This window comes from Mustelus asterias, chromosome 9 (genome assembly GCF_964213995.1).
Source record: "Mustelus asterias chromosome 9, sMusAst1.hap1.1, whole genome shotgun sequence".
Taxonomy (NCBI): Eukaryota; Metazoa; Chordata; class Chondrichthyes; order Carcharhiniformes; family Triakidae; genus Mustelus; species Mustelus asterias.
The window spans coordinates 78,681,250-78,704,265 of NC_135809.1; the positions used below are offsets into that span (position 1 = coordinate 78,681,250).

Genomic DNA, 23,016 nt, shown 5'->3' on the forward strand with positions numbered 1-23,016 from the left:
CACCTGGTTTGTCCGACCCATCCCAATAGTTTACCGGGAGTACTTGGAGCCGAAGGGGAAAGCTGGTTGTTTGGGTGATGCCTATACAGGATGAGTCACTCCAGAGAGTACGGCAAGCCTGCCATGAGAGGTGCTACCTTTCTCTAACACTACATGTTCATTGTACAGAGTGCTGGAGCACAGAGCAGGATCTGTTGTCTACTTATCTGACTGTTCCGTTCACATTGAATAGAATAATTGATTTTCAAATAGACCACAACAGCTCTACCTTCAGTACTTACCTGCTTGTGTGGAGCGCAAACATCACCAAATGCATCAGTGACATTAAAACAAAGGTATTTCCAGTGCTATTTATACATCCTATCTTACGGTAGTTGCCAGGACCTATTTAGGAGTTAATGAATAATAAATTATCTTCCTGCTGCACCATTGCAGTATCTCCTGCCTCTCTTTCTCCTGCTAACTAGTGAATAAATCATCAATACACAGGAGGTTCCAGATAGTTCGAGGGTGCATTTGAAATGTTAAATGCGACTAATATTAATGCACTTAATAAAATGTCATTTCTCAATAAGTTCTTTTTTTGACTGGTTGCCCCAGGTAATATCAGATCACCAAACTCCGCCTCTACTGCTGAGATCAGAGCTCTGCGCTGAATGAATCCACATAAAATGCTGCTGCCTCTGACTGAATCCACAGCACTTGTGACTGACTTAAGGATGACTGTCCACAGGATCTCCTCCACACCGGACCAATTATCTGCTTGTTTTGTGTGAGGACTGAACTCCCAGGTCAGAGTAGTTGAAAGGATAAGTTCAGCTGTTGGTCAGTTCGGGGAAGCCAGGAGAATGCTGCAGATTTCTCCCAGGTGAAAGTTGAGCTGAGAATCGCTGGAACAATTCAAGCCCTGGCATTATGGTGGTGTCATTTCCACTGGCCGCTGTCGGGGGCACACTGGGCACAGTTGCCGGGTTCATTGTCATCTGTGTGCTAGTCTTCCTTTGCCACTGTTTCAAGAAGAAAGGAGTCTCTAAAGACCCAGAGAATGAGGGACCTGAGGGTATCATCGGGCAGAGTAAGATTGTGCACATGGTGCAGCAGGTAAGTGAAGAAACTCTCTTTTTCCAAACGTTGAGATTTTGCTTTGTGCCATATCAGCACTCACAGATATTCACTCAATCTTTTCAGACTTCCCACCCGAGGAATCTTGTGTGAAACTAAATACATTTGGAAACATTAAAAAGATTCACTCAGAGAATTCATTGGCTACTGATCAAAGGTGCTCTCTCAACTAAGCTGCCTGTGCCATATATAAATTAGGCATATGGGCGGCACGGTAACACAGTGGTTAGCACTGCTGCCTCACAGTGCCAGAGACCTGGGTTCAATTCCAGCCTTGGTTCACTGTCTGTGTGGAGTTTGCACATTCTCCTCGTGTCTGCGTGGGTTTCCTCCGGATGCTCCGGTTTCCTCCCACAGTCCAAAGATGTGCGTGTTAGATTGATTGGCCATGCTAAATTGACCCGAGTGTCAGGGGATTAGCAGGGTAAATGCATGGAGTTACGGGGATAGGGTCTGGGTGGGATTGTGGTCAGTGCAGATTCGATGGGCTGAATGGCCTCCTTCTGCACTGTAGGGGTTCTATGTTAGTCAGGGGGAGTGCTACAGATAGGACACTTCTCTGTCCAGACTGCAGCCATACTTTAGTTTCAGGGAGACACTAACTACTCAGTGACTCCCTTGACAATTAATGTGACAAAGTTTCACTGTGTTACTGATAGAACCAATGAATTTCTTCCCAGAGGTTATCGGACTGGTCTGTTGTATGATTTCTTTATTCAAGTCCCGTAACCAACACTGAAGTCAGTCAGAGCACAAATAAAGGAGTTGGAAATATAGGATTATGCTTAAGTTAGGACTGTAACCCCTTCGCCACTCCCAAATTTGATCAGGAATCAGGGCATCCTTAAGGCGCCGTGTCAGCAGAAGTGGCAAAATTGAGTTTAATCATGAGTTCAAGCTTAGCTACAACCAATGGATCAGATCTAAGCTCTGCAGTCCTGTCACTTCCAGCCATGAATGGCAATGAATAATTAAACAACCAAAGTGAGGAGAAGGCTTCAAAACATCCCCAACTAACCCTACCTCAGCCAAGCTGTTCCGGTACAGCTACAACACTGGCATCTGCCTGGCAATGTGGAAATTTCCCCAGGTATGTCCTGACCACAAAATCAGTACAAATGCATTGTGGTCAACTACTGCCCCATCAGTTTAATATCAATCATCAGCAAAGTGATGGAAGGGGTCATCGACAGTGCTATCAAACAATACCTACCCAGCAATAACCTGCTCACTGGTGCTCAGTTTTGGTTTCACCAGGGTCACTCAGCTCCTGACCTCAATACAGCCTTGGTCCAAACATGGACAAAAGAGCTGAATGCCATAGGTGAGTTGAGAGTGACTGCCCTCGACATGAAGGCAGCATTTGACCAGCTATGGTATCAAGGAGCCCTAGCAAAGCTGGAATCAATGAGAATCAGGGGAAATCTCTCCATTGATTGGGGTCCTACCTCGCACAAAGGAAGGTGGTTATGATTGTTGGATGCCAATCTCAGCTCCAGCACATTGCTGAGAAGTTCCACAGGGAGTTTTCTAGGTGCAAACATCTTCAGCTGCTTCATCAATGGCCTTCCCTCGAACATGAAATTAGAGGTAGCGATATTTGCTGATGACAACACAATGTTTACTACCATTCACGTTCCTCAGGTCCTAAAGCAGGCAGTATCCATGTACAGCAACATGAGCTTGGCCTAATCAGTAGCAAGCGACATTTGTACCACACAAGTGCCAGACAATACCCATCTCCTACAGGAGGGAATCTAACCATCTCCATTATCATTGCTGAATCTCCCACTATCAACATCCTGGGGACTAACATTGACCAGAAACTGAACTGCTCCAGCCATATAAATACGTGGCTAAAAGAGCAGGTCAAAGAGTGGGAAATCTGTGGAGAGTAACTCACTTCCCTGACTCCCCAAAGTCTGTCAACTATGTACAAAGCACAAATCAGGAGTGTAATGGGATATTCCCCACTTACCTGCATAAGTGCAACAAAATACTGCCCTTGCCAGCAATGCCTAATCCAATGAAAAAAAATTTAAAATATGCAAACTTTCGCACAATAACTAACAGTTCGATTAACATTTACACACTGAATGTAGTCATGGTCTCGTACCAAAATGTCAGATTTTTCAAGACCTGCCAATGTTAATATCAGCTGGAAACTAACAAAGAAGTCAAAAGGTTTGATAGTTGCCAATTACGCCCAGTGCCACCTGTATTGAATATCAGGAGGCGGCAGGATCTGTGGACAGGACATTGCGCAATGGCAGCTGGAACTGAAGGCAGTTGGGTAAAATAACTGTCCCCGTAGCAATAAACGTGCCCCCTGTAATTTAGTCTGGAGGTGAGGTGCTCATAGTTTTTGTTTGTAAGATTAGATCATCAAACAACAAAGTAAAGTGAGTCGAAACAGTCTGAAAAGACAATGCCATTTTGCAAACATAAAATGACGTGCAGGAAACGACCCTCTGGTCTATCCAGCCTTTCCCAAACCACTATGATGCTTCACAATACATGTTGGGTAGAATTGATGAAGAATAATAAATTCCTGTCTGGTTACATTTTTAATAAAAAAGGTTATTTTTTGCCGTTGTGGTTAACTATCTATGAACAGACCCTCTTAAGGAACCAAGTTGACATTAATCTGCACATCAAAAAAGCTGCAAATATGTAACTCAGCCAAATACTTCCCTCACTCCCCATTTCCTCTCCCTTCCCCAGAGGGCAGGTGACTTTGGGAACACACTGACAGTAATTTTAACTTCAGCAAGCAGGCATAAACCAGATGTTAGCAAATTGAAAATCCGTTTTAATTTTCATTCCCTTTTTCTCTGAAGAAAACTATACAAGGTGTAAACATAGCTGACCACTTTGCTATCACTTGTTTACTCCCACTGAGTGCGAAATTACAGGGTTTTAACATCCAATTCATCTTTTGTCAGATAAAGCACGTGTCAAATGCAGAATTAAAGCTCCCACTATACTTGCACAGGGCAGCATGGTGGCACAGTGGTTAGTGCTGCTGCCTCACAGCTCTGGGGACCGGGTTCGATTCCAGCCTCCGGTGCCTGTTTGTGTGGAAGTTTGCACATTCTACCTGTGTCTGCGCACTCCAAAGATGTGCAGGTTAGACAGATTGACCATGGTAAAACTGCCCGTCAGTGTGTGTGTGCCTGCAATGGAGCATGTTCCGGCAGCTCCTGCAGCCAAAACTGGTGCCAAATGTAATACTTTGCAGTCCTTTGGACCCCAACAGTAAGGCCAAGAGGGGGTTCTGACACTTGGGCAGCCAGAACCCTCAGATATATATGCTGCCCAGGCACGTGCCATGGAGAGGTCATTTCTGTGACCCATTGGAACACGCCCATCATCTCCCGAGACAGGGAGGAGGCCAATATATATACCTGCACAGCACTGCACTTGAGCATCTTCCAGGGGACAGTGTGATTTTTCCATTTTCCTTACTATCCATCCTTGTGAGCTTATTATAGAAATAGGCCATTTGGCCCAACCAGTCTATACTGTGTTTATACTTCACTTGAGCTTCCTCAGTTTCCCATCTGAATCTACCATCTTAACCATCTATTCCCTTCTCCCTCATACACATTATCTAGCTTCCCCTTTAATAAATCTAATTTGCTCCAATCACTCCCTGTGGTAGCAAGTTCCACATTCTCACCACTCTTTGGGTAAAGCAGTTTCTTCTGATTTCCCTATTGGATTTCTTGGTGACGATCTAAATTCATGGCCTCTGGTGATGCCCTTCCCCTGAACGGGAAATATCCTCTATGTATCCACTCTGTCAAAACCTTTTATGATTTTAAAGATCTCCATGAAGTCAACCCTCAGACTTCTTTTTTCAAGAGACGAGAGGCTCGGCCTGTCAATCCTTTCCAAGGAAGAATACACACACATTTCTAGTACTGTTCTTGTAAATCTTCTCTTCATCTTCTCCCGTGCCTCTATATCCTTTTTTATAATATGGCAAGCAGTTTTGCATGCAAAACAATGTGGTATAACCAAGGTTTGATCCAGGTTTAACATAACTTCTCTACTTTTCAATTGGATCCCAATGGAAATGAAACCTAGTAGTTGGTTTGTTTTTTTTATGATCTGGCTGTCTAGTTTCACAACTTTTAGTGATTGATGTGCTTGTACTCCAAGATCCCTTTGTTCCTCTACTCCACCTCGACTTACACCTTCCAAGTAAAAAGCTTTCTGATCTTCTCAGCAAAAGCTACTAAAATGTTTATTTATTAGTCACAAGTAGGCTTACATTAACACTGCAATGAGGTTACTGTGAAAATCCTCTACATCTACTACATTTACTACATCTACTACCCCACATTTATCTATGTTGAACTTCATTTGCCAAATAGTTGCCCATTTTATGGGGAGCATAAAATTCTGTCCCATGTTTTGGGTGGTGTATCCTTCACCGCAATGTCATCCCAAGGTTCCGGAAGTACGTGCCTTCACCCCTAGTCTCTGTAGAACCATACAAATTTGTACAGACTTTCACACCAAAGCTCCACTCACCATGGTCTATTTAGCTGATATGAAAAACTTATCACCTGCTGGTTCCAGTCTAAGTCCTTTGAATCATAGAAGAATCATCGAATCCCTACAGTGCAGAAGGGGTAATTCAGCCCATTGAGTCTGCACCGACTCTCTGACAAAATATTTTACCGAGGCCCTCTCCCCCGCCCTATCCCTGTAATCCCGCACGTTTTCTATTGCTAATCGTATCTAACCTGCACATCTTGGGACACTAAGGGGCAATTTAATGTGGCCAATCCACCTAATCTGCACACCTCTGGACTTTGGGAGGAAACCGGAGCACTGGAAGAAACTCGCACAGACATGGAGAACGTGTAAACTCCACACAGAGAGTGATTTAAGACCAGAATCGGACTAGGTCCCTGGAGCTGCAAGGCAGCAATGCTAACCACTGTGCCACCGGGCTGCTTTGTTATTCTGTTTCCATCATTTTCACTGAATGTAAATGTATTTGTGTGACTGAGGAGGATATTCCATTTCAAATTCTTCTCCAGGCTACCTCTGATCAGCAGTTTAGATCTGTAAGCATGGAAAAACAGGAAGGCTGTCAGAGACGGGTCAGCAGACAGTTATCGCTCATTATAACATTTTGAGTAATGAGACAATGTAGATGATTGCATGTCAGTTGAATGTGGGTCTCCTTCACAAGAGAGATGGTGTAGGCAGAGACTGGGCACTTTGTGCAATGTCTGATTGCCTTAGGTTAATACACAATCACATTTAACACAACAGGATGAACTGGGAAGATCTAATTTGTTGGACCAAAATCTTGAAGCGCTGCAGTGAAATTAAGTTTTATGTCCGTACACTGAAGCTAAAGTTTCCTCACAGTTCCCTCATCCAATCTTAAAATCAATAGTTCCCAGAAATATTTTCTATAACAACCAGCTCCAGCTCAAACAGTTCCTACAGTTTTCAATTAAGAGCACTATCTTTAATGAAACTAAAATATTATCAGACTATTTTGACCGCAGTAGGAATGAAAATTGTGGGGGAATTTTGAAAAGGCGACTGAGCCAATATTAATGTAATTTGGGGAGAGGTTTCACAGGGCAGTGCATTTTGATGGATTTAGTTGGGTACAGAGTTGGACACGGCCAGTGGGCTCAAGGGGATGAGTGGGGGAATGAGACTACTGCACCAGGTTGGACATTTAGTATTTTACCCTCGTTACCTTCAGCCAGGAGGTCTCAATATACACTGCTTCCCAGTGGTCTGACTGTGTGGATACGATCAAGTGTACAACTGCTGCAAAACCTGTTATGTCCCCTATGTCCTTACACTCAGGGGGTGCCCTCTCTCCCTCTTTCTATCCCTGACCTTGCCGACTGTGGGTGCTCTTAAACCACCCTTCCCCATCATTACCCACCACATCTACTCTATCCCCAGTCAATTTCCAATTCTGGAGATTTGACATGACATCATGAGACCTCATGCGGTCCAGAGTCAATGTTGAGGACTTCCAGGCAGCTCCCTCCTCACTGTATAACACCATGCTGCCACCTCAGCTGGGTCTGCCCTGCCAGTGGGACAGGACCTATCAAATTATACCTTACAGCTATTCCTGGGTGAGTATGACAATGTCTCCAGTTGGAGACTTGGGCAGAGAAATGACAGATGGAGTTTAATCTGGACAAGAGTGAGATAATGCATTTTGGAAGGTCCAATGCATGTAGAAATTATACAGTAAATGGTAGAACCCTTAAGAGTATTGACAGGCAGAGTGATCTAGGGGTACATGTCCACTGATTACTGAAAGTGGCAATGCAGATAGATAATGCAGTCAAGAAGGCATATGGCATGCTTGCCTTCATCGGTCGGGGCATTGAGTATAAAAATTGGCAGGTCATGCTGCAGGTGTACAGAACCTTAGTTAGGCCTCATTTAGAATATTGTGTACAATTCTGGTCGCCACACTATCAGAAGGATGTGGATGCTTTGGAGAAAGTACAGAAGAGGTTTACCAGATGTTGCCTGGTCTGGAGGGTACTAGCTATGAGGAGAGGTTGGATAAACTCGGTTTGTTCTCACTGAAATGACGGAGGTTGAGGGGTGACCTGATAGAGGTTTACAAGATTATGAGTGGCATGGACAGAGTGGATAGTCAGATGCTCTTTCCTAGGGTAGAAAAGTCAAGTATTAGGGGACATAGGTTTAAGGTGCATGGGGAATTGTTTAGAGGAGATGTGTGAGGCAAGTTTTGACACAGAGAGTGGTGAATGTCTGGAACGCGCTGCCTGGGGAGGTGGTGGGAGCAGGTATGATAGTGGTATTTAAGGAGCATCTAGACAAAGACATGAATAGGATGGGAATGGAAGGATACCGACTCCATAAGTGCATACGGTTTTGGTTTAGGCAGGCATCATGATCAGCGCAGGCTTGGAGGGCCGAAGGGCCTGTTCCTGTGCTGTACTGTTCTTTTTTCTTTTCTTTTGTTTGTCCTGTCCCAGCAGAGGTGGCAGCATGGTGTTATACAGTGAGGAGGGAGTTGCCCTGGAAGTCTTCAGCATTGACTCTGAACCCCCATGGAGTCTCATGACGTCACACCAAATATGAGCAAGGAAACCTCCTGCCGATTACCACATACTGCACTCCCTCAGCTGATGTATCAGTACTCCTCCACGTTGAATGCATCTTGGAAGAAGGATTAAGAGCACAGAATGTCCTCTGGGGTAGGAGACATTCTTGAATCGCTGCAGTCCATATGTTGTGGAAACACCCACAGTGCTGTTAGAATGAAAATTCCAGGATTTTGACCCAGTGACAGTGAAGGAACTGAGATATAGTTCAAATTCCGGATGGTGCATGGCTTGGAGTGGAACTTGAGGGTGATGTTTCCATGCATCTGTTGCCCCTGTACCGGTAGAGATTGCGGGTTTAGAATGTGCTGCTGAGGGAGCCTTGGCAAGTTGCTGCAGTGCATCTTGGAGATGGTACACACTGCTGCCACTGTGCATTGGTAGCAGAAGTGTGAATATTTAAGGTAGTCATGGAGTGTCAAGCAAATGGCTGCTTTGTTCTGGATGTTAACATTGACCACATGTTCAACTTGACCAGACATATAAATACTGCAAAAGCAAGCCAGTGGATGGGAATTCTGTGGACTCCCTAAACATTGCTTCCCTCTACCACCAACGTAGTAGTAGTAGCAGTGTGCAGCATCCAGAAGATGCACTGCAAGAACTTGCCAAGTCTTCTTCAACAGCATCTTCCAAACCCATGACCCCTACCATCAGGAAGGACAAGGGCAGAAGATGCATGGGAACACCATCACGTGCAAGTTCCTGTCTTGGAAATATATCTTTGTTCCTTCATCATCACCGAGTCGAAATGCTGGAACTCCCCCTCTAAAAGCACATTAATACATCACATCGACCACAGCGGTTTGAGAATGTGACTTCTCAAGGGCAATTACGGATGGGCACATATGCTGGCCTTGTCAGCGATGCTCACATCCCGTCAGTGAAAAATAAAAAATCCCACATCTGTGCTGCTAAGATGGATTTGCTTCTTAACCAGTAGTAGAGCCGGGAACAACTAATCATCTCCTTCCCAGCCTCAGGTACTACTTTCTACAAACTAAAGAAACCGGGGGAAGGAAGTGAGCAGGAAGTGGCCCAAGGGCATATATTCACAAAGCTGCAAATAAATGATTAAAAATTAGCTGATACCTACAACTTGCCAGAGTGTTCTAAGCTCAATTCCTTATCAACAAAAGGGGGCCTGAATTCTACTCTTGTTCTTTAATTGCTGTCACAGTTTAGAGTGAAGAAGACAACCGAACCAGTTCAGCCGAGGACCCGGCTAACATCACCAAACATCTACGGCCCTAAACCAGTGGCAACATCACCGGAGTTCATTAATTACACCGACTACGCATTGGAAATGACAAATGACCCTCTGGCAGCTGACAGGGTGGAGGCTGACAGATTCTGTTTAATGATGGATTCATCTGACGAACTGTTTGTTGTTTCGAAGAATGGTAAGGTGGGAAGCCAGTGAGCAAATGGAGAGCTATGAATTCTCCACACTTTAACACATTACTAGTGTATTAACAACATTTTCAATTTTGTTTTATAAGTCTGCCTAAAATGATTGACTATTTTATATTTGGTGTATGATTGGGACTGCCATACTTCACCCAGTGTAAGGGCAAGTGTATAAAGGCACGATTTCTAACAAATTCTAGAGTGCGACTTATAAGTGGATGAAATATCTTTTAAATTGAAACAATACTGACAGAATGACATAGCGATGTAGAACAGATTTTACAAAATGCTGCATTTTATTAATCCCAAGGGTTGTTTGATTGGTTCTTATCATTGAAAAATGTTCCATTTTGCCTGTGTACTGTTGTGAGTTCCTGACCTTTGTCAGGTTGTCAAGGCAGGAGGTGCTCAGGACAGGTGAAGGTAACATTTCTTCTGGGAAGGGAAATAGGGGTTAAAATTAGTGAGACGGGTTAAAATTCCTTCAGGCCCATTTTCAACCCTGAAATGATGAGCCCCAAGATTGGGCTGCAGACCTCATTAATGCAAGTATTGTGTCAATTTTATACCTTAACCTGTTTGATATAAATACAATTAATCATTAAGTGTTTTTTATAAACATGAAACCCTAATTGGTTAAATGAAATACAATATAGGTGGCAGGGCAGGTGATATGTTGCAGTTGTAGCGTATGGGCAATGGTGGATTCCAATGTGATCCACAGCAACCACATCTGCAGTAAGTTCTGCTGCTCAAGGAACCTTGGCTCAGAGTTGATGAGCTGGAATCCAAGCTCTGGAAGCTGCAATGCATCAGGGAGGGGGAAGGGTCCTGGATACTTTGCCCAGAAGGCAGCCACCCACCCCCCAACTTAGTCTAGGTATTTCAGATTTGGTCTATAATCAGGGACAGGAGGGTGTGACTACAAGTGAGGGAAGTCTAGGGATTCATAAGGTAACACTAAAGGATCCACAACCGTTGCAATTGCCTAACAACATTCTTGCAGTTTGTGTGGACGAAAGCAGGGAGGATGAGCAAATTGACCACAGCACCATGGTATAGTGGTGGGGAGGGTATTGCATTTAGAGGTAGAGGACAGTCTCATTAGGAAGATAGACACTGTTCTCTGCTGCTGAGAGTGTGAGTCCCAACGGCTGTTGCTTGCCCGATGACCAGGTTAAGGATATCTCCTAAAAGCTGGAGAGGATCTTGGAGCAGAAGGGAAAGGATCCAGTTGATGTCCACGTGGGCACCAACGACATAGGTAGGACTAAGAAAGAGGTTCTCATAAGGGAGTGTGAGCAACAAAGGACTAGATTTTAAAAGTAGAATCGCAAGGATAATAATCTCTGGATTGTTTCCTGAACTACGTGCTAATTGACACAGGGTAAATAAGATCAGAGAATTAAATGCGTGGCTCAGAGATTGGTTTGAGGGAAATAGGTTTGATTGATGGGTCACCAGGACCAGTACTGGGGAAAGAGAGAGCTGTAATTTTGGGATAGTCTTCACTCAAACTCCCCCTGGGACCAGAGTATTAAGAATCATATAAATAGGGCTGCAGAGAGGGCTGTAAACTAAGTAGGCGGGCAAGCATTCAAAAGATTTAGAAAATTAACAACAAAGGAGAAAACAATAATGCAGAGTAATGATACAGGGATTGATAAACAGAGTGTGACAGGAGGGAACAAAGTGTACAAACGTAAGAGTGCACCAGCAAATAGAGTCAGATCAGAGAAAAATGGTAAAAAGATAGAATTAAATGCATGCAGCATTTGTAACAAAATGGATGAATTGATAATGCAAATATAAATAATGGATATGGTATGGTAACCATTACAGAGAAAAAGACCATCTGAATATTTGAGGGTCTGTGACATTTTGGAAAGATAGGAGAAAGGAAAAGGAAGTGCGGTAGCTCTGTTAATAAAGATGTACAATAGTGAGAAATGATCTTGGTACAGGAGATCAAGATGTCAAATTAATTTGGGTGTCAATTAAAAAAAACTAGTAAAAGGAAGAACTCACTGGTGGGGGTAGTTTACAGGCCTAACACTAGCTACAGTGTAGGGCAGAGTATAAATCTGCAAATAATGGGAGCTTTTAAGAAAGGAACTGCAATAATCATGGGAGATTTAATCTTGATATAGATTGGACAAATCAAATTGGCAAAGGTGGCCTTGGAGATGAGTTCATAGAATGTATTCTGGACAGTATCTTAGAACAATACATTTTGGAACTAATCAGGGAACTGGCTATTTTACACCTTTTAATGTGTAATAAGACAAGAGTAAAGAATGATTTCATAGTAAAGAATTTTCCAACCTCGCCCGAGAAATGTTTTCCAGTGGCGGTGGCAGATTGCCATTGGCTGCCAGTGGGGTCTTGCAGTTCTGCTAATGTCTACAGCGTTTTGTGTGGCTTGCCTGTTTTGCCGCCGGGGAAGCCATTGCCAGGGGTCGCCTTCGGCAGGACCGGAAGATCCCACTGGTGGTTGGGGCTGGAAATTCCTGCCCATAGAATTTGAACAAGTATTTTGCATCTATCTTCACAGTAGAAGAAACAAAAAGCATTCCAATAATAATAGGATAAAATCATGAGGTAGAAGGGAGGGAGGAACTTAAGACTATTACTATCACTTATGAAAAAGTATTGGGAAAACTAATGGGATGAAAGGCTGACAAGTCCACTGAATCTGGTGGCCTGGATCCTAGAGTCTTAAAAGAAGTGGCTGCAGAGACAGTGGATGCATTAGTTGGAAACTTTAACTTCCTTAGGTTCTGAAAAGGTCTGAAAAGTGGAATGGAAATTTGCAAATGTAACACCACTAATCAAGGCAGAAGAGAGACAGGAAACAATGCTTAACATCTGTCATTGGGAAAATGCTGGAATTCATTATTAAGGGGGTTGTAACAGGACATTTAGAAAATCATAATCAAATCTGGCAGTCAACATGGTTTTGTGGAAGAGAAATTATGTTTGACTAATTTATTCGAGTTGTAACAACCAGTTGGTTGAATAAAAGGGAACCAGTAGATGATGTTTATTTCGATTTCCAAAAGGCATTTGGTAAGGTGTCATACAAATGGTTACTGCATAAGGAGCGCATGGTGTTGGAGGTGATACATTAGCATGCATAGAGGATTGGCTAATGAGCAGGAAACAGTCGGGATGGATGAGTTGTTTTCAGGTCGGCAAACTGCAACTAGTGGAGCGCCACAGGGATCAGTGCTGGCCCTCAACTATTTTCCATCTATATTAATGCCATTGAATTTCAGATAGGAGACCCCTTATTTTGAAACTGTGTTCCTAGTTCTGGATTTCTAGGGGAATTTCACAGTAATTTCATTGCAGTGCTAATGTAAGCCTTACTTGTAACTAATAAACTTTACTTTGAAGGGATTGGGTATATTGTAGCCAACTTTGCCAACTATCAAAGATAGGAAGGAAAGCAAGTTGTGAGGAGGACACAGAGCTTGCGTAGGGGTATAGATGGGTCAAGTGAGTGGGCAAAAAAAATGGCAAATAGAGTATAAAGTAGAAAATGTGAGGTTGTCCACCTTGGCAGAAAGAATAAATAAGCATGATATTACCTAAATGGAGAGAGATTGCAGAATGCAAAGAGATCTGTGTGTCCTCATACATGAATCAGAAAAAGCATGCATGTACAGGAAATAATTAGACAGGTAAATGGAATGTTACCCTTTATCGCAAGGGGGGGGGGGGGGGGGGGGGGGCGGAGTATAAAAATAGGAAAATCTTATTACAACTGTACAGGGCATTGGTGAAAATGTACTGTACACAGTACTTTAGGTACTCCTTACTTTGGAAATAATATACTTGCATTGGAGACAGTTCAGAAGAAGGTTGATTCCTGGGAGGAAGGGATTATCTTATGAGAAAAGGTTGAGCAGGTTGGGCCTAGATTTATTGGAGTTTAAAAGAATGTGTGATGATCTTATTGAAACATAAGATTCTGATGGGACTTAACAGGGTAGATGAGAGGATGTTACCCCTCATGGGAGGGAATCCAGAACTAGGAACATGGTTTTCAAAATAAAGGCTCTCCTATTTGAAATGAATGTGAAAAAGAATATCTTCCATCAGAATCATTAATCTTTGGAATTTTCTTGCACAGAGACCAGAGTCAAGGCTGAATTAGTCAAGATTTTGATTGATGTAAGAGTGTCGGGAGGAGGGAGTGGGGGGGCAAGCAGGAAAGTGGCCACATCAGATCAGCTATGATTGTACTGAATCGTGGAATAGGCTTGAGTGGCCAAACAGCCCACTCCAACTATTTCATCTGTTTTTACCATCTTGTGTTCAGACAAGGCACAGCAGTAACACTGATACTTTCCTGAATGTGGAGCTTGGAAAAGCAGAAATGCTACATCAAGTTTTGACTGAGGTGAGTCTATATGCAACGGTTCTGTGTAAGGGTTGCCCTCTCTGGTATTTAGGAGTTAGCCTGTTTGGGTAATTATTCATGTATATCTTTTACAGATAGTTACATGTGGCCTATATTGTGCTACTTCCGGTTAGTGGGAGATTAACTTCATGAGGTTTTAGCCTCTCATGCAGGGTCTTGGAGATCAGTTTAACAGGTAAAACTTCACATGATATTAGGCCATGATGTAGGGCTTTGTAGAATTTGGACCAGTTCCAAAATCATTGCAGTTCATAGGAACTGGGTTTGGAGATGACTGCAACTGGTTAGGTGCTTGATCATAGGTGAACCTGTGGTAATATTGTATTAGAAACTTTCCCACATACTTTATCTGAACCACTGCTATTCCTTCTTTCTGATTCTTCTGTCAGCTGCTGTTGATGTTGCTCCTATATCACAAAATATGAAGGGTGAAATATCTGAGGATTGGACGGAGGCTGTGAAACTGCATTACGCAATGAAATATAACTACCAGAAGTCGGAACTGCATCTCACCATTATTGAAGGTGCAACATTGGTTCAGTACTATTGAGAGCACAGTGTAAAGGAGGTGGTTGCCACAGTGATAAGTACTTCATACTGGAAGAACAGAGCGTTTTGTTATTACCCAACATACTGAAGCAATGATATATAGTAATGCAATCGGTAATATGAATACTGTTAGATAATATTGCTATATAGCCTGTTAATAAACTCAAGGCACAACTTTACACACTTTTCAGCATGGTGGAGTCCAATTAAGCATCCCCACAGTGACACATATATAATCTGCATTTGGTATAAAGAACATTTTAAAGTTTCATTTTCTTTCTCCATCTTAGGATCCTGAGTGCACCATCCAGCACTCTGTGTAGCCTCTGCTCATCACAGCTCACTCCTCCTGCTATATCTGAGATGGTGTGGTGATGGTGAACTTGCTATTCAGAAATTCACAGTGACAATATTGTCATGATTCTCCATGTGTGGATCTGTCACTTTTAAAGCCATCTTCAATTCCAATCATTACTTCCGAACAATATCTAAAAGCAATAATAATCTGAAAGACATTTGTATCAAGAACATTTTTGAACTAATGTCTCCTTTGAAGAATAGCCTTCCATTGTTCCAGAACTGTTACAGATGTGGTGGAGCCTCCAATTGCCCCAGTCACCTTGCTGTTTGTGGTTTACCATTTGTAAATAGCAGTGATATGACAGGCTACTTCAGTAATTTCTTGCTCTCCACCCACTGTGGTTCATAGAATGATCATTGCAGTTGCTTCCCCGTCTCCATTTTCTTCCATTCCCGGATGTTCTGAGCCTAACACTTGTTAGGCCAGTGGATTGACCCAATGGGTGGGATTTTCCGGCTGCATTCACCCCAAGACCAGAAAATCCTGCCCAAGGTCAACGGACCTGTGCATCGTCCGCCCCCCGCCAGCTATTATTCCCGAGGTGGGCGGGACAGGAAAATTCCCCCAATATCTTGAATCATAGAATCTTTACAGTGCAGAAGGAGGCCATTTGGCCCATCAAGCCTGAGCCAACAACAATACCACCCATGTCCTATCCCCGTAACCCCACGTATTTACCCTGCTAATCCCCCTGACACTAAGGGACAATTTATCATGACCAATCAATTTAACCCACACATCTTTGGAGTGAGGCTGGAAACTGGAGCACCCGGAGGAAACCCACGCAGACACTGGAAGAATGTGCAAACTCCACACAGTCACCCCAAGGCCGGAATTGAAGCCCGGTCCCTGGCGCTGTGAGACAACAATGCTAACCACCAGTCTTCACCAGTGCTACTCCGAACCAGAAATAAGGATATCCCAGCATAATTTCTCCCTTTGATTGCCTTCACATTCTGGGGAAAGGAAACAAAGGAAACACTTGTGCCTTTCTCATTGGCAGAGTGTCCCAATGTGCCTGACAGCCAATAAATTACTTCTGAACTGTTTTACTGTCAAACATGATTGTCAATTTGTGTGCAGCAGGGTCTCATAAAAGCAATTAAATAAGATCATAGAAAAACAAAGAGAAGCAGGCCATTTGGACATTCAAATCTGTGCTGGTTGTATCTTTCATATGAACCAGCTCAACTAATTCAATGTCCTTTCTCACTCCTCATATACATTCCTCTTTATCAAGCACCTCTTTTAAAATTAGTTACAAATTCTGTTCTGTTAGAGATTTGTGCTTTCTAATTACCCTCTGTGTAAAGAAACGTATTTAAAGCTCCCATTATTTCACTGAGCAGTAGCAGTAGTATTATCATTTACCCCTTATAATCCATCATAAAAGGCTCCATCGCGTCACACTTAACCTTCACAGCTCTAATGTCCTGAGGCTGTTTAATATTCTACCACAATGAGGTTGTTGTAAACGAGTGCTCTTTGGTGAAGGCTACTAAAGTCATGAATCGGTGTCCAGGACCTCACTAAAGCTGCAGCCCAGGATTCCAACACCCCGGCATTCCAGACACCATTTTGAAATGTGTTTGTCTTCGCCACACCTCTTGTTCCTTCAACAAGCAGTCATTTGTACTTTTAAATCTGGTTTCTTTATTTAGTATATTTAAAATACTGGTAAAACTGAGAAATTTGAAAAAGCTGAGAGCCCAAAAACCTCCGCTGTGCCAGTGACTATTTTAGCTTGACATGAAGTCATTCTGAGGGGTACAGATCCCCTCATTCATTAAGTCCGGTACAAAGTAATATTGCTGCCATCAATCCAGATTTGAACTTTCTCCCTTTTCCCTTAACTTTCTCTCTCCAGCTCAGTATGCAGATATGGTGGAAAACATGAATGCTTGCGACACCTACGTGGTCGGCACCTTGACCACGAAACTTGGGAAGGCCAAGGCTGAGACCTCCAACCAACCTAAGACCTTATACCCAGTTTGGCAAGAGACTCTGATATTCCCAATCTCTGAGGAACATGTGCAGGAGGGGACTTTAACACTCGCCGTCTACAGCTGTGATAAGTATTCCAGGCATAACTGTGTGGGGGAAGCACAACTGAATCTATCTGATGTAGCTGTGGATGTTAGAACCAATTCCTGGATAAATCTGAAGGCCCCGGAAAAGGTATTAAATTTTTCCCTTCTCTTCAGTTCAGCTTGTTTATAGAGATTGCAATGCATGTCATAGTGAGGCCTCTGCGTAAGCGAATGCTGCAAGGCAGCTCCACTTCTGAATCATTAATGGACTGGTCAGGCTAAGAGGTTCTGGAAATGTATCTTGAGTTATGAAGATTTTTTTAAAGGGAAAATGAATTGCCTAGTACCGTAATGTTAAAAAAGATATACTATATCTTTACACTAACCAGTGTTTCCTTAGCCGTCTCTTGTTTTACTTTATGTAAACAATGACAGATAGTAAAATACCCTTATTGTCTTACTTTATAAAAACAATGACAGGAAAAGACCTTCTTGTCCACTAAGCCCTTTATAGAAAACTGTGATGCACCCGATTAATACAGTGCCTACCTTTTTACCAGGTGATCTCTGTTCTAGCCAGAAACAAGCCCAGCTCACACTTACAACAATTCAATGGGTCAGTGTTCACCACATAAGCTGATACACTGGAGGTAGATGGGAGGGGGAGGGGGGATTTGAACTCTCGGGTGTCTTTCCTTTGACATACATTACGGTCTCTCTCCATGTCATGCTCTAATACCAGCCTGGAAGGTAGGCTGCTGCTGACCTGTTCTGAGACCTTCATCTTTCTGAAACACATCAGTCTTGAGTCCAGCACTGGTCCCCTCTCACCTTCCTGCAGGAGGCGAGCGAGGGCAGCACCAGGCATTGATTATTCCCTCCCACCTCCCCAAGCCTGTCCAGCAGTTCATAGAATCCCTACAGTACAGAAGGAGGCTATTTGGCCTATTGAGTCTGTACCGACCACAATCCCACCCAGACTCTATTCCCATAACCCAACGCATTCACCCTGCTAATCCCCCTGACACTAGGGAGTATTTACAACTCCCTAGTGTCAGGGGGATTTACAAATCCCCCTGACACTAGGGCGGCACGGTAGCACAGTGGTTAGCACTGCTGCTTCACAGCTCCAGGGTCCCGGGTTCGATTCCCGGCTCGGGTCACTGTCTGTGTGGAGTTTGCACATTCTCCTCGTGTCTGCGTGGGTTTCCTCCGGGTGCTCCGGTTTCCTCCCACAGTCCAAAGATGTGCGGGTTAGGTTGATTGGCCAGGTTAAAAATTGCCCCTTAGAGTCCTGAGATGCATAGGTTAGAGGGATTAGCGGGTAAATATGTGGGGGTAGGGCCTGGGTGGCATTGTGGTCGGTGCAGACTCGATGGGCCGAATGGCCTCCTTCTGCACTGTAGGGTTTCTATGATTTCTATGATTTAACATGGCCAATCAACCTAACCAGAACATCTTGTAATGTGGGAGGAAAACGGAGCACCCGGAGGAAAACCACGCGGACACGGGGAGAACGTGCAAACTCCGCCCAGACAGTGATAGTTGTCACAACCTCAAGCAGCAGCGTGACACTGAATGTGGAATTTAAATCCTCAACAATTAGTTAAAGAGAGTGTAGGAATCATGTGGGTTTTAAGTATTCAGCTGTAGAAAATAAATCTACTTTATGACCCTTAATTAGATTTTTAGCTTTTCCTTGTACAGCAAATCATCCTTTCTATGTCTGCTTAAAAATAATGGAAGAAGTATAAAATCTTGCCCTGGGCATATGGGACCTGTAAACATGTTTTTCTCCCTTTCTCTAAAAAGAATTGATGAAAATCAAATTAGCTTGTGTTCAGCTGCATGTGATTCTGAAGTGTTTATAGGTCCCAGAGGTAAAACCAGAAGCTGTGTGAGATGCTCTGCTCAGCTTTCAAATTATTGTGCAGTTCAATACTCGGAAATTCAATAGAAGAGTGACTAAGTGCAGCACCATTGAGCTGCCTAATCTATATTTGGCACATTACATTGGAATTACAATGTGATTTTTCTCCTCATGTTCCCGGGTAAAATGGCTTTGACAAGAAGAGAAACTGCTACATGAAGCAGCTACATAGATGATTAAGACTTCTTTGAATTGTCACTGGTGTCTTGTTTTCTAGAATTCTGTAACATCGCCTGGTGAGATTTTGCTTTCCATCAGCTACCTACCGGCTGCCAACCGTTTGATTGTTGTTGTTATGAAGGCACGGCACTTAAACTCAGATAAGCTGAAAGATTTGATAGGTAAAAGACCATCAACTTGTTTAGATATGCATGTGTATACCCTTAAAAAAAAGAATTCCTATGCAATGTTTCAGGAATTTGCCCATTTATTCTTTGGACAAAGCTCCTGCATTGTGTCATGTTCTGTATGGTAATGATGAGCCATCTGCTACCAGCTCCACTGACAGTTATTCTAGTGGTGAGCTCAGTTCTGTCTCTTCAGGTTAGGCCTCTGCCTGCACTCCTCAGGTACCTCTGGCTTAGCTGCAAACTTAAATCAGATGATTATCACTATGTGTCACCTTGCTGCCTATCCTTCAGCCATTTCAGAATATATGTATTCCACCCATGACCACTGTTTTTTCTATCTTTGCAATAAAGGTTGTAGCTCCTTTATTAATTCAGATGTTTCACAATCTGCATCGCCATCGGTTGGCCTATGGTAGCCAAACTTGCAGGACAGGCGAATACGTCTTACCTCCCCTAAAGAGTGGTGTGCCGTCTCTACACACCTGACAGAAGATATCCTGGCACCTTTTGGCAGATCAGATTGGAGGGCAGTTTTAGGGATCAGACCTGAAAGTGCCCAGTCACAAAGTTCATGCCAATGCCACTAAGCAGGGGTTCCATTGGGTGGGATTTTCCAGCCCCTCCTAATGGTTGGATCTTCCGGTCTCTCTGAAGGCCCCCTCACTGCAAGTTCCCCAGTGGCGGGACGGGGGAGCCATGCAAAATGCCATAGACATTGGTGGAACTGGAAAACCCTGCCCATTGTGAATGCATTTGCAAAGGTGATGAATGACAGCTACTGCTGCATTATTAATCTTCAATGCATTTGACCATTTCTCATTTTGTGTTTAATTTAATTCTAATTTGTCAATGGGGCCTGTTATAAAAGAGCTCTTACTCTCTAACAACAAATTAAATAATGCAGAGAAGCTCTAATGTTTCCACCTAGCAACAGCATAAACCAAATTCAATAATATGCAGAAATTCAGTTGAGACAGAATGCAAAAGAATTAAAATGCATATCCTCAGTACCTCTGGAAAATTAAACTGCAGTGTCGACCACATTCGACCTAGTTATAGGTTTTAGGTCTCCCAGAGACTTGAGTGCATAATCTAGACTAAAAACCTCATTACAGGACTATCAGAAAGACTTGTCCTTTATAAGAACTGCCCTTTATATGAGATATTTATATCTGCCAGATGTTAAAAGTTGTAGGATTGGCATTTGTGTTTACCCAAGAGAAGCGAACAGTACTACAAAAGCAAAGTACTGAAGATGCAAGAAATCTGATTTAAGAACAGAAGATTCTGGAAATATTCAGTAAGTCTGGCAGAATCTCTGGAGGAACAAAACAGTTAACAGGCCAGATTTTCACTATTGGCTAACTCAAGTAAGGAAATTTTCCTTTCCGTCTCAATTTAAAGTGCCCTGTCACATGCAGGAGACAGGCTATCTGTTTCTCTCCATACAATTTCCAGATAGCCTCATTATGAATGTTTGGCTGAGCTCCAAGACTCACTAATGGATTAGCTTAGCAAGAGCTCTGTTGCAAAAGGTGGATGTTGAGTGTGTGCTTTGATTGACATTTTTATGAGGTTATAATAAATTACTCAGTTTTTGTTCTATTTTGTCAATGACTGGGAGCGGCACAGTGGTTAACATTGCTGCCTCAGCGCCAGGGACTCGGGTTTGATTCTGGCCTTGGGTGACTGTATGGAGTCTGTACATTCTCCCCGTTTCTTTGTGGGTTTCCTCTAGGTGCTCTGGTTTCCTCCCACAGCCCAAAGATGTGTAGGTTAGGGAGATTGGCTATGCTAAAATGCTTAGTGTCCATAGATGTGTAGGTTAGGTTAGGATTAGCCTTGGCAAATGGATCATGAGGATAGTGCTGGATAAAGTGTTGTTTCAGCCTCTTTCTGCACTGCAGGGATTCTATGGGATTCACTAGCATGTTTATTTTGATAAGATTTAGGTTTGAAGTGAGCTAAAGCTTCTGTTATTGATGCTATGAATGGCTCTGTCAGACGGACTCATCTGTACATGGTATATACTGGGTGAGGGTGCATGGAAGGGCCATGACAGACATAAAAGGAGCACGGGGGGGGGATGGTTGAGACATTTTTAAACATACCTTTTATGAGATTCCTGAATTCAGACTATGGTTCATGACGCCTCAGAGGAACCATGAGTCATCCAGAAGCTGGCTCGACTCCAGAAAGGTTCCAGTAGGGTGAGATGCCAACTCTGCAGTGGTGCTGGCCACATTGGAGTGCAGAGTGCGGGCTCACTAACTGCACCCTTGCAGAAATTACTGGCACTGGAAATGGGGGTAGGAATCCCAGAATTGGGACACACCGACCAATTTTTAAATGCCACCAGAATCAGCCTGACTCCTTGAAAAGCCAGGCTGGTATGTTTCAGGTCTGTGGTATATCATCAGACCTGTCACGAACCTGAAACGTTAACTCTTGTTGCTCTCTCCAAGGGCTATTGAGTATTTCCAGTATTTTCTGTCTATACCGGAGGGGAAAGAGGTTTGGGAACTGGCACAATAACTTTAAAGGGGCATCACAGTAGCACAGTGGTTAGCACTGCTGCCTCACAGCTCCAGGGATCTGGGTTCAATTCCCGGCTTGGGTCACTGTCTGTGTGGAGTTTGCACATTCTCCACGTGCCTGCGTGGGTTTCCTCCAGGTGCTCTGGTTTCCTCCCACAGTTCAAAGATGTGCGGGTTAGGTTGATTGGCCATGATAAATTGCCCCTTAGTGTCCAGAAATGCGTAGGTTAGTGGGATTAGCTGGGTAAATATGTGGGATTGTAGGGATAGGGCCTGGGTGGAATTGTTGTTGTGCAGACTCAATGGGCTGAATTGTAAAAGGAATATCATAGCATAGTTCCAATTTTAAGTTACTCTTGGTGTTAGCTCTTTCTTATTCATGTGGGAGTCGCTGGCCAGCATTTATTGCCCACCACTAGCTTAAGAGCTGTGATATTTTAGTTGGAGAGTTTGTTACCCAGTCTCTGCCATAATAATTTGTGATTTTTTTCTTGCAGATGTATCAGTCAAACTCATCCTAATGCATCAGTCTCTGAAGCTGAAGAAGAAACATACTGGACATGTGAAGCACAAGATAAATCCAGTCTGGAACGAGATGATAATGTTCGAGGTGCCCTATGAGCTTCTGTCTAAATCCTGTCTTGAGCTGGAGGTGTTGAACCAGGACTGTACAGGGCAAAACCACTTACTGGGCAAATGTAGCCTGGGTCTGAATAACAAGGACTTAGAGCTAAGTCACTGGCAGGAAATGCTAAACAAGCCCAGGAAACAGGTTGCAATGTGGCATAAACTGCATGCATAATCCCCTTCCTGCTCCACCGCATTCACCAGCAAACTGCAAGACTCCAGCAAGATCCCTTTTCCTGAACTATTGGCATGGAAATTGGACATGGCTTTCCAAGCAAAAAGTGGGCTCATTACACACTCAAAATGCACTGCCATTTTGGTAAATGCATGAACAAAGTGGCCTTTGAAATGTGTTAGATCCTTTGATTATGCAATTTGGGGCCTATTGATCTCTTTTTAAAACTTGTGTTCCCTGAACTCAAGAAAATATGCCCAAAAGAAACCACTGAAAACTTCCACCACAAAGGTAGGTTTAATGATACTTACTTGAATGTGGTGCCAGGAGGTGAAGAAGTGTTTGTCCCACTGC

At 43.3% G+C, this 23,016-nt stretch overlaps 1 protein-coding gene across 1 annotated transcript; it reads left to right on the forward strand.

The window, feature by feature from the left end:
* The first annotated feature begins 915 nt into the window (after nt 1–915).
* Nucleotides 916–22,662, forward strand: syt13 (synaptotagmin XIII). The gene is made up of 6 exons (XM_078221368.1): nt 916–1,101; nt 9,445–9,667; nt 14,493–14,627; nt 16,881–17,191; nt 19,191–19,314; nt 22,358–22,662. Exons 1-6 carry the CDS (start codon nt 916–918, stop codon nt 22,660–22,662), a joined length of 1,284 nt encoding a protein of 427 aa, XP_078077494.1.
* The last annotated feature ends 354 nt before the right edge of the window (nt 22,663–23,016 follow it).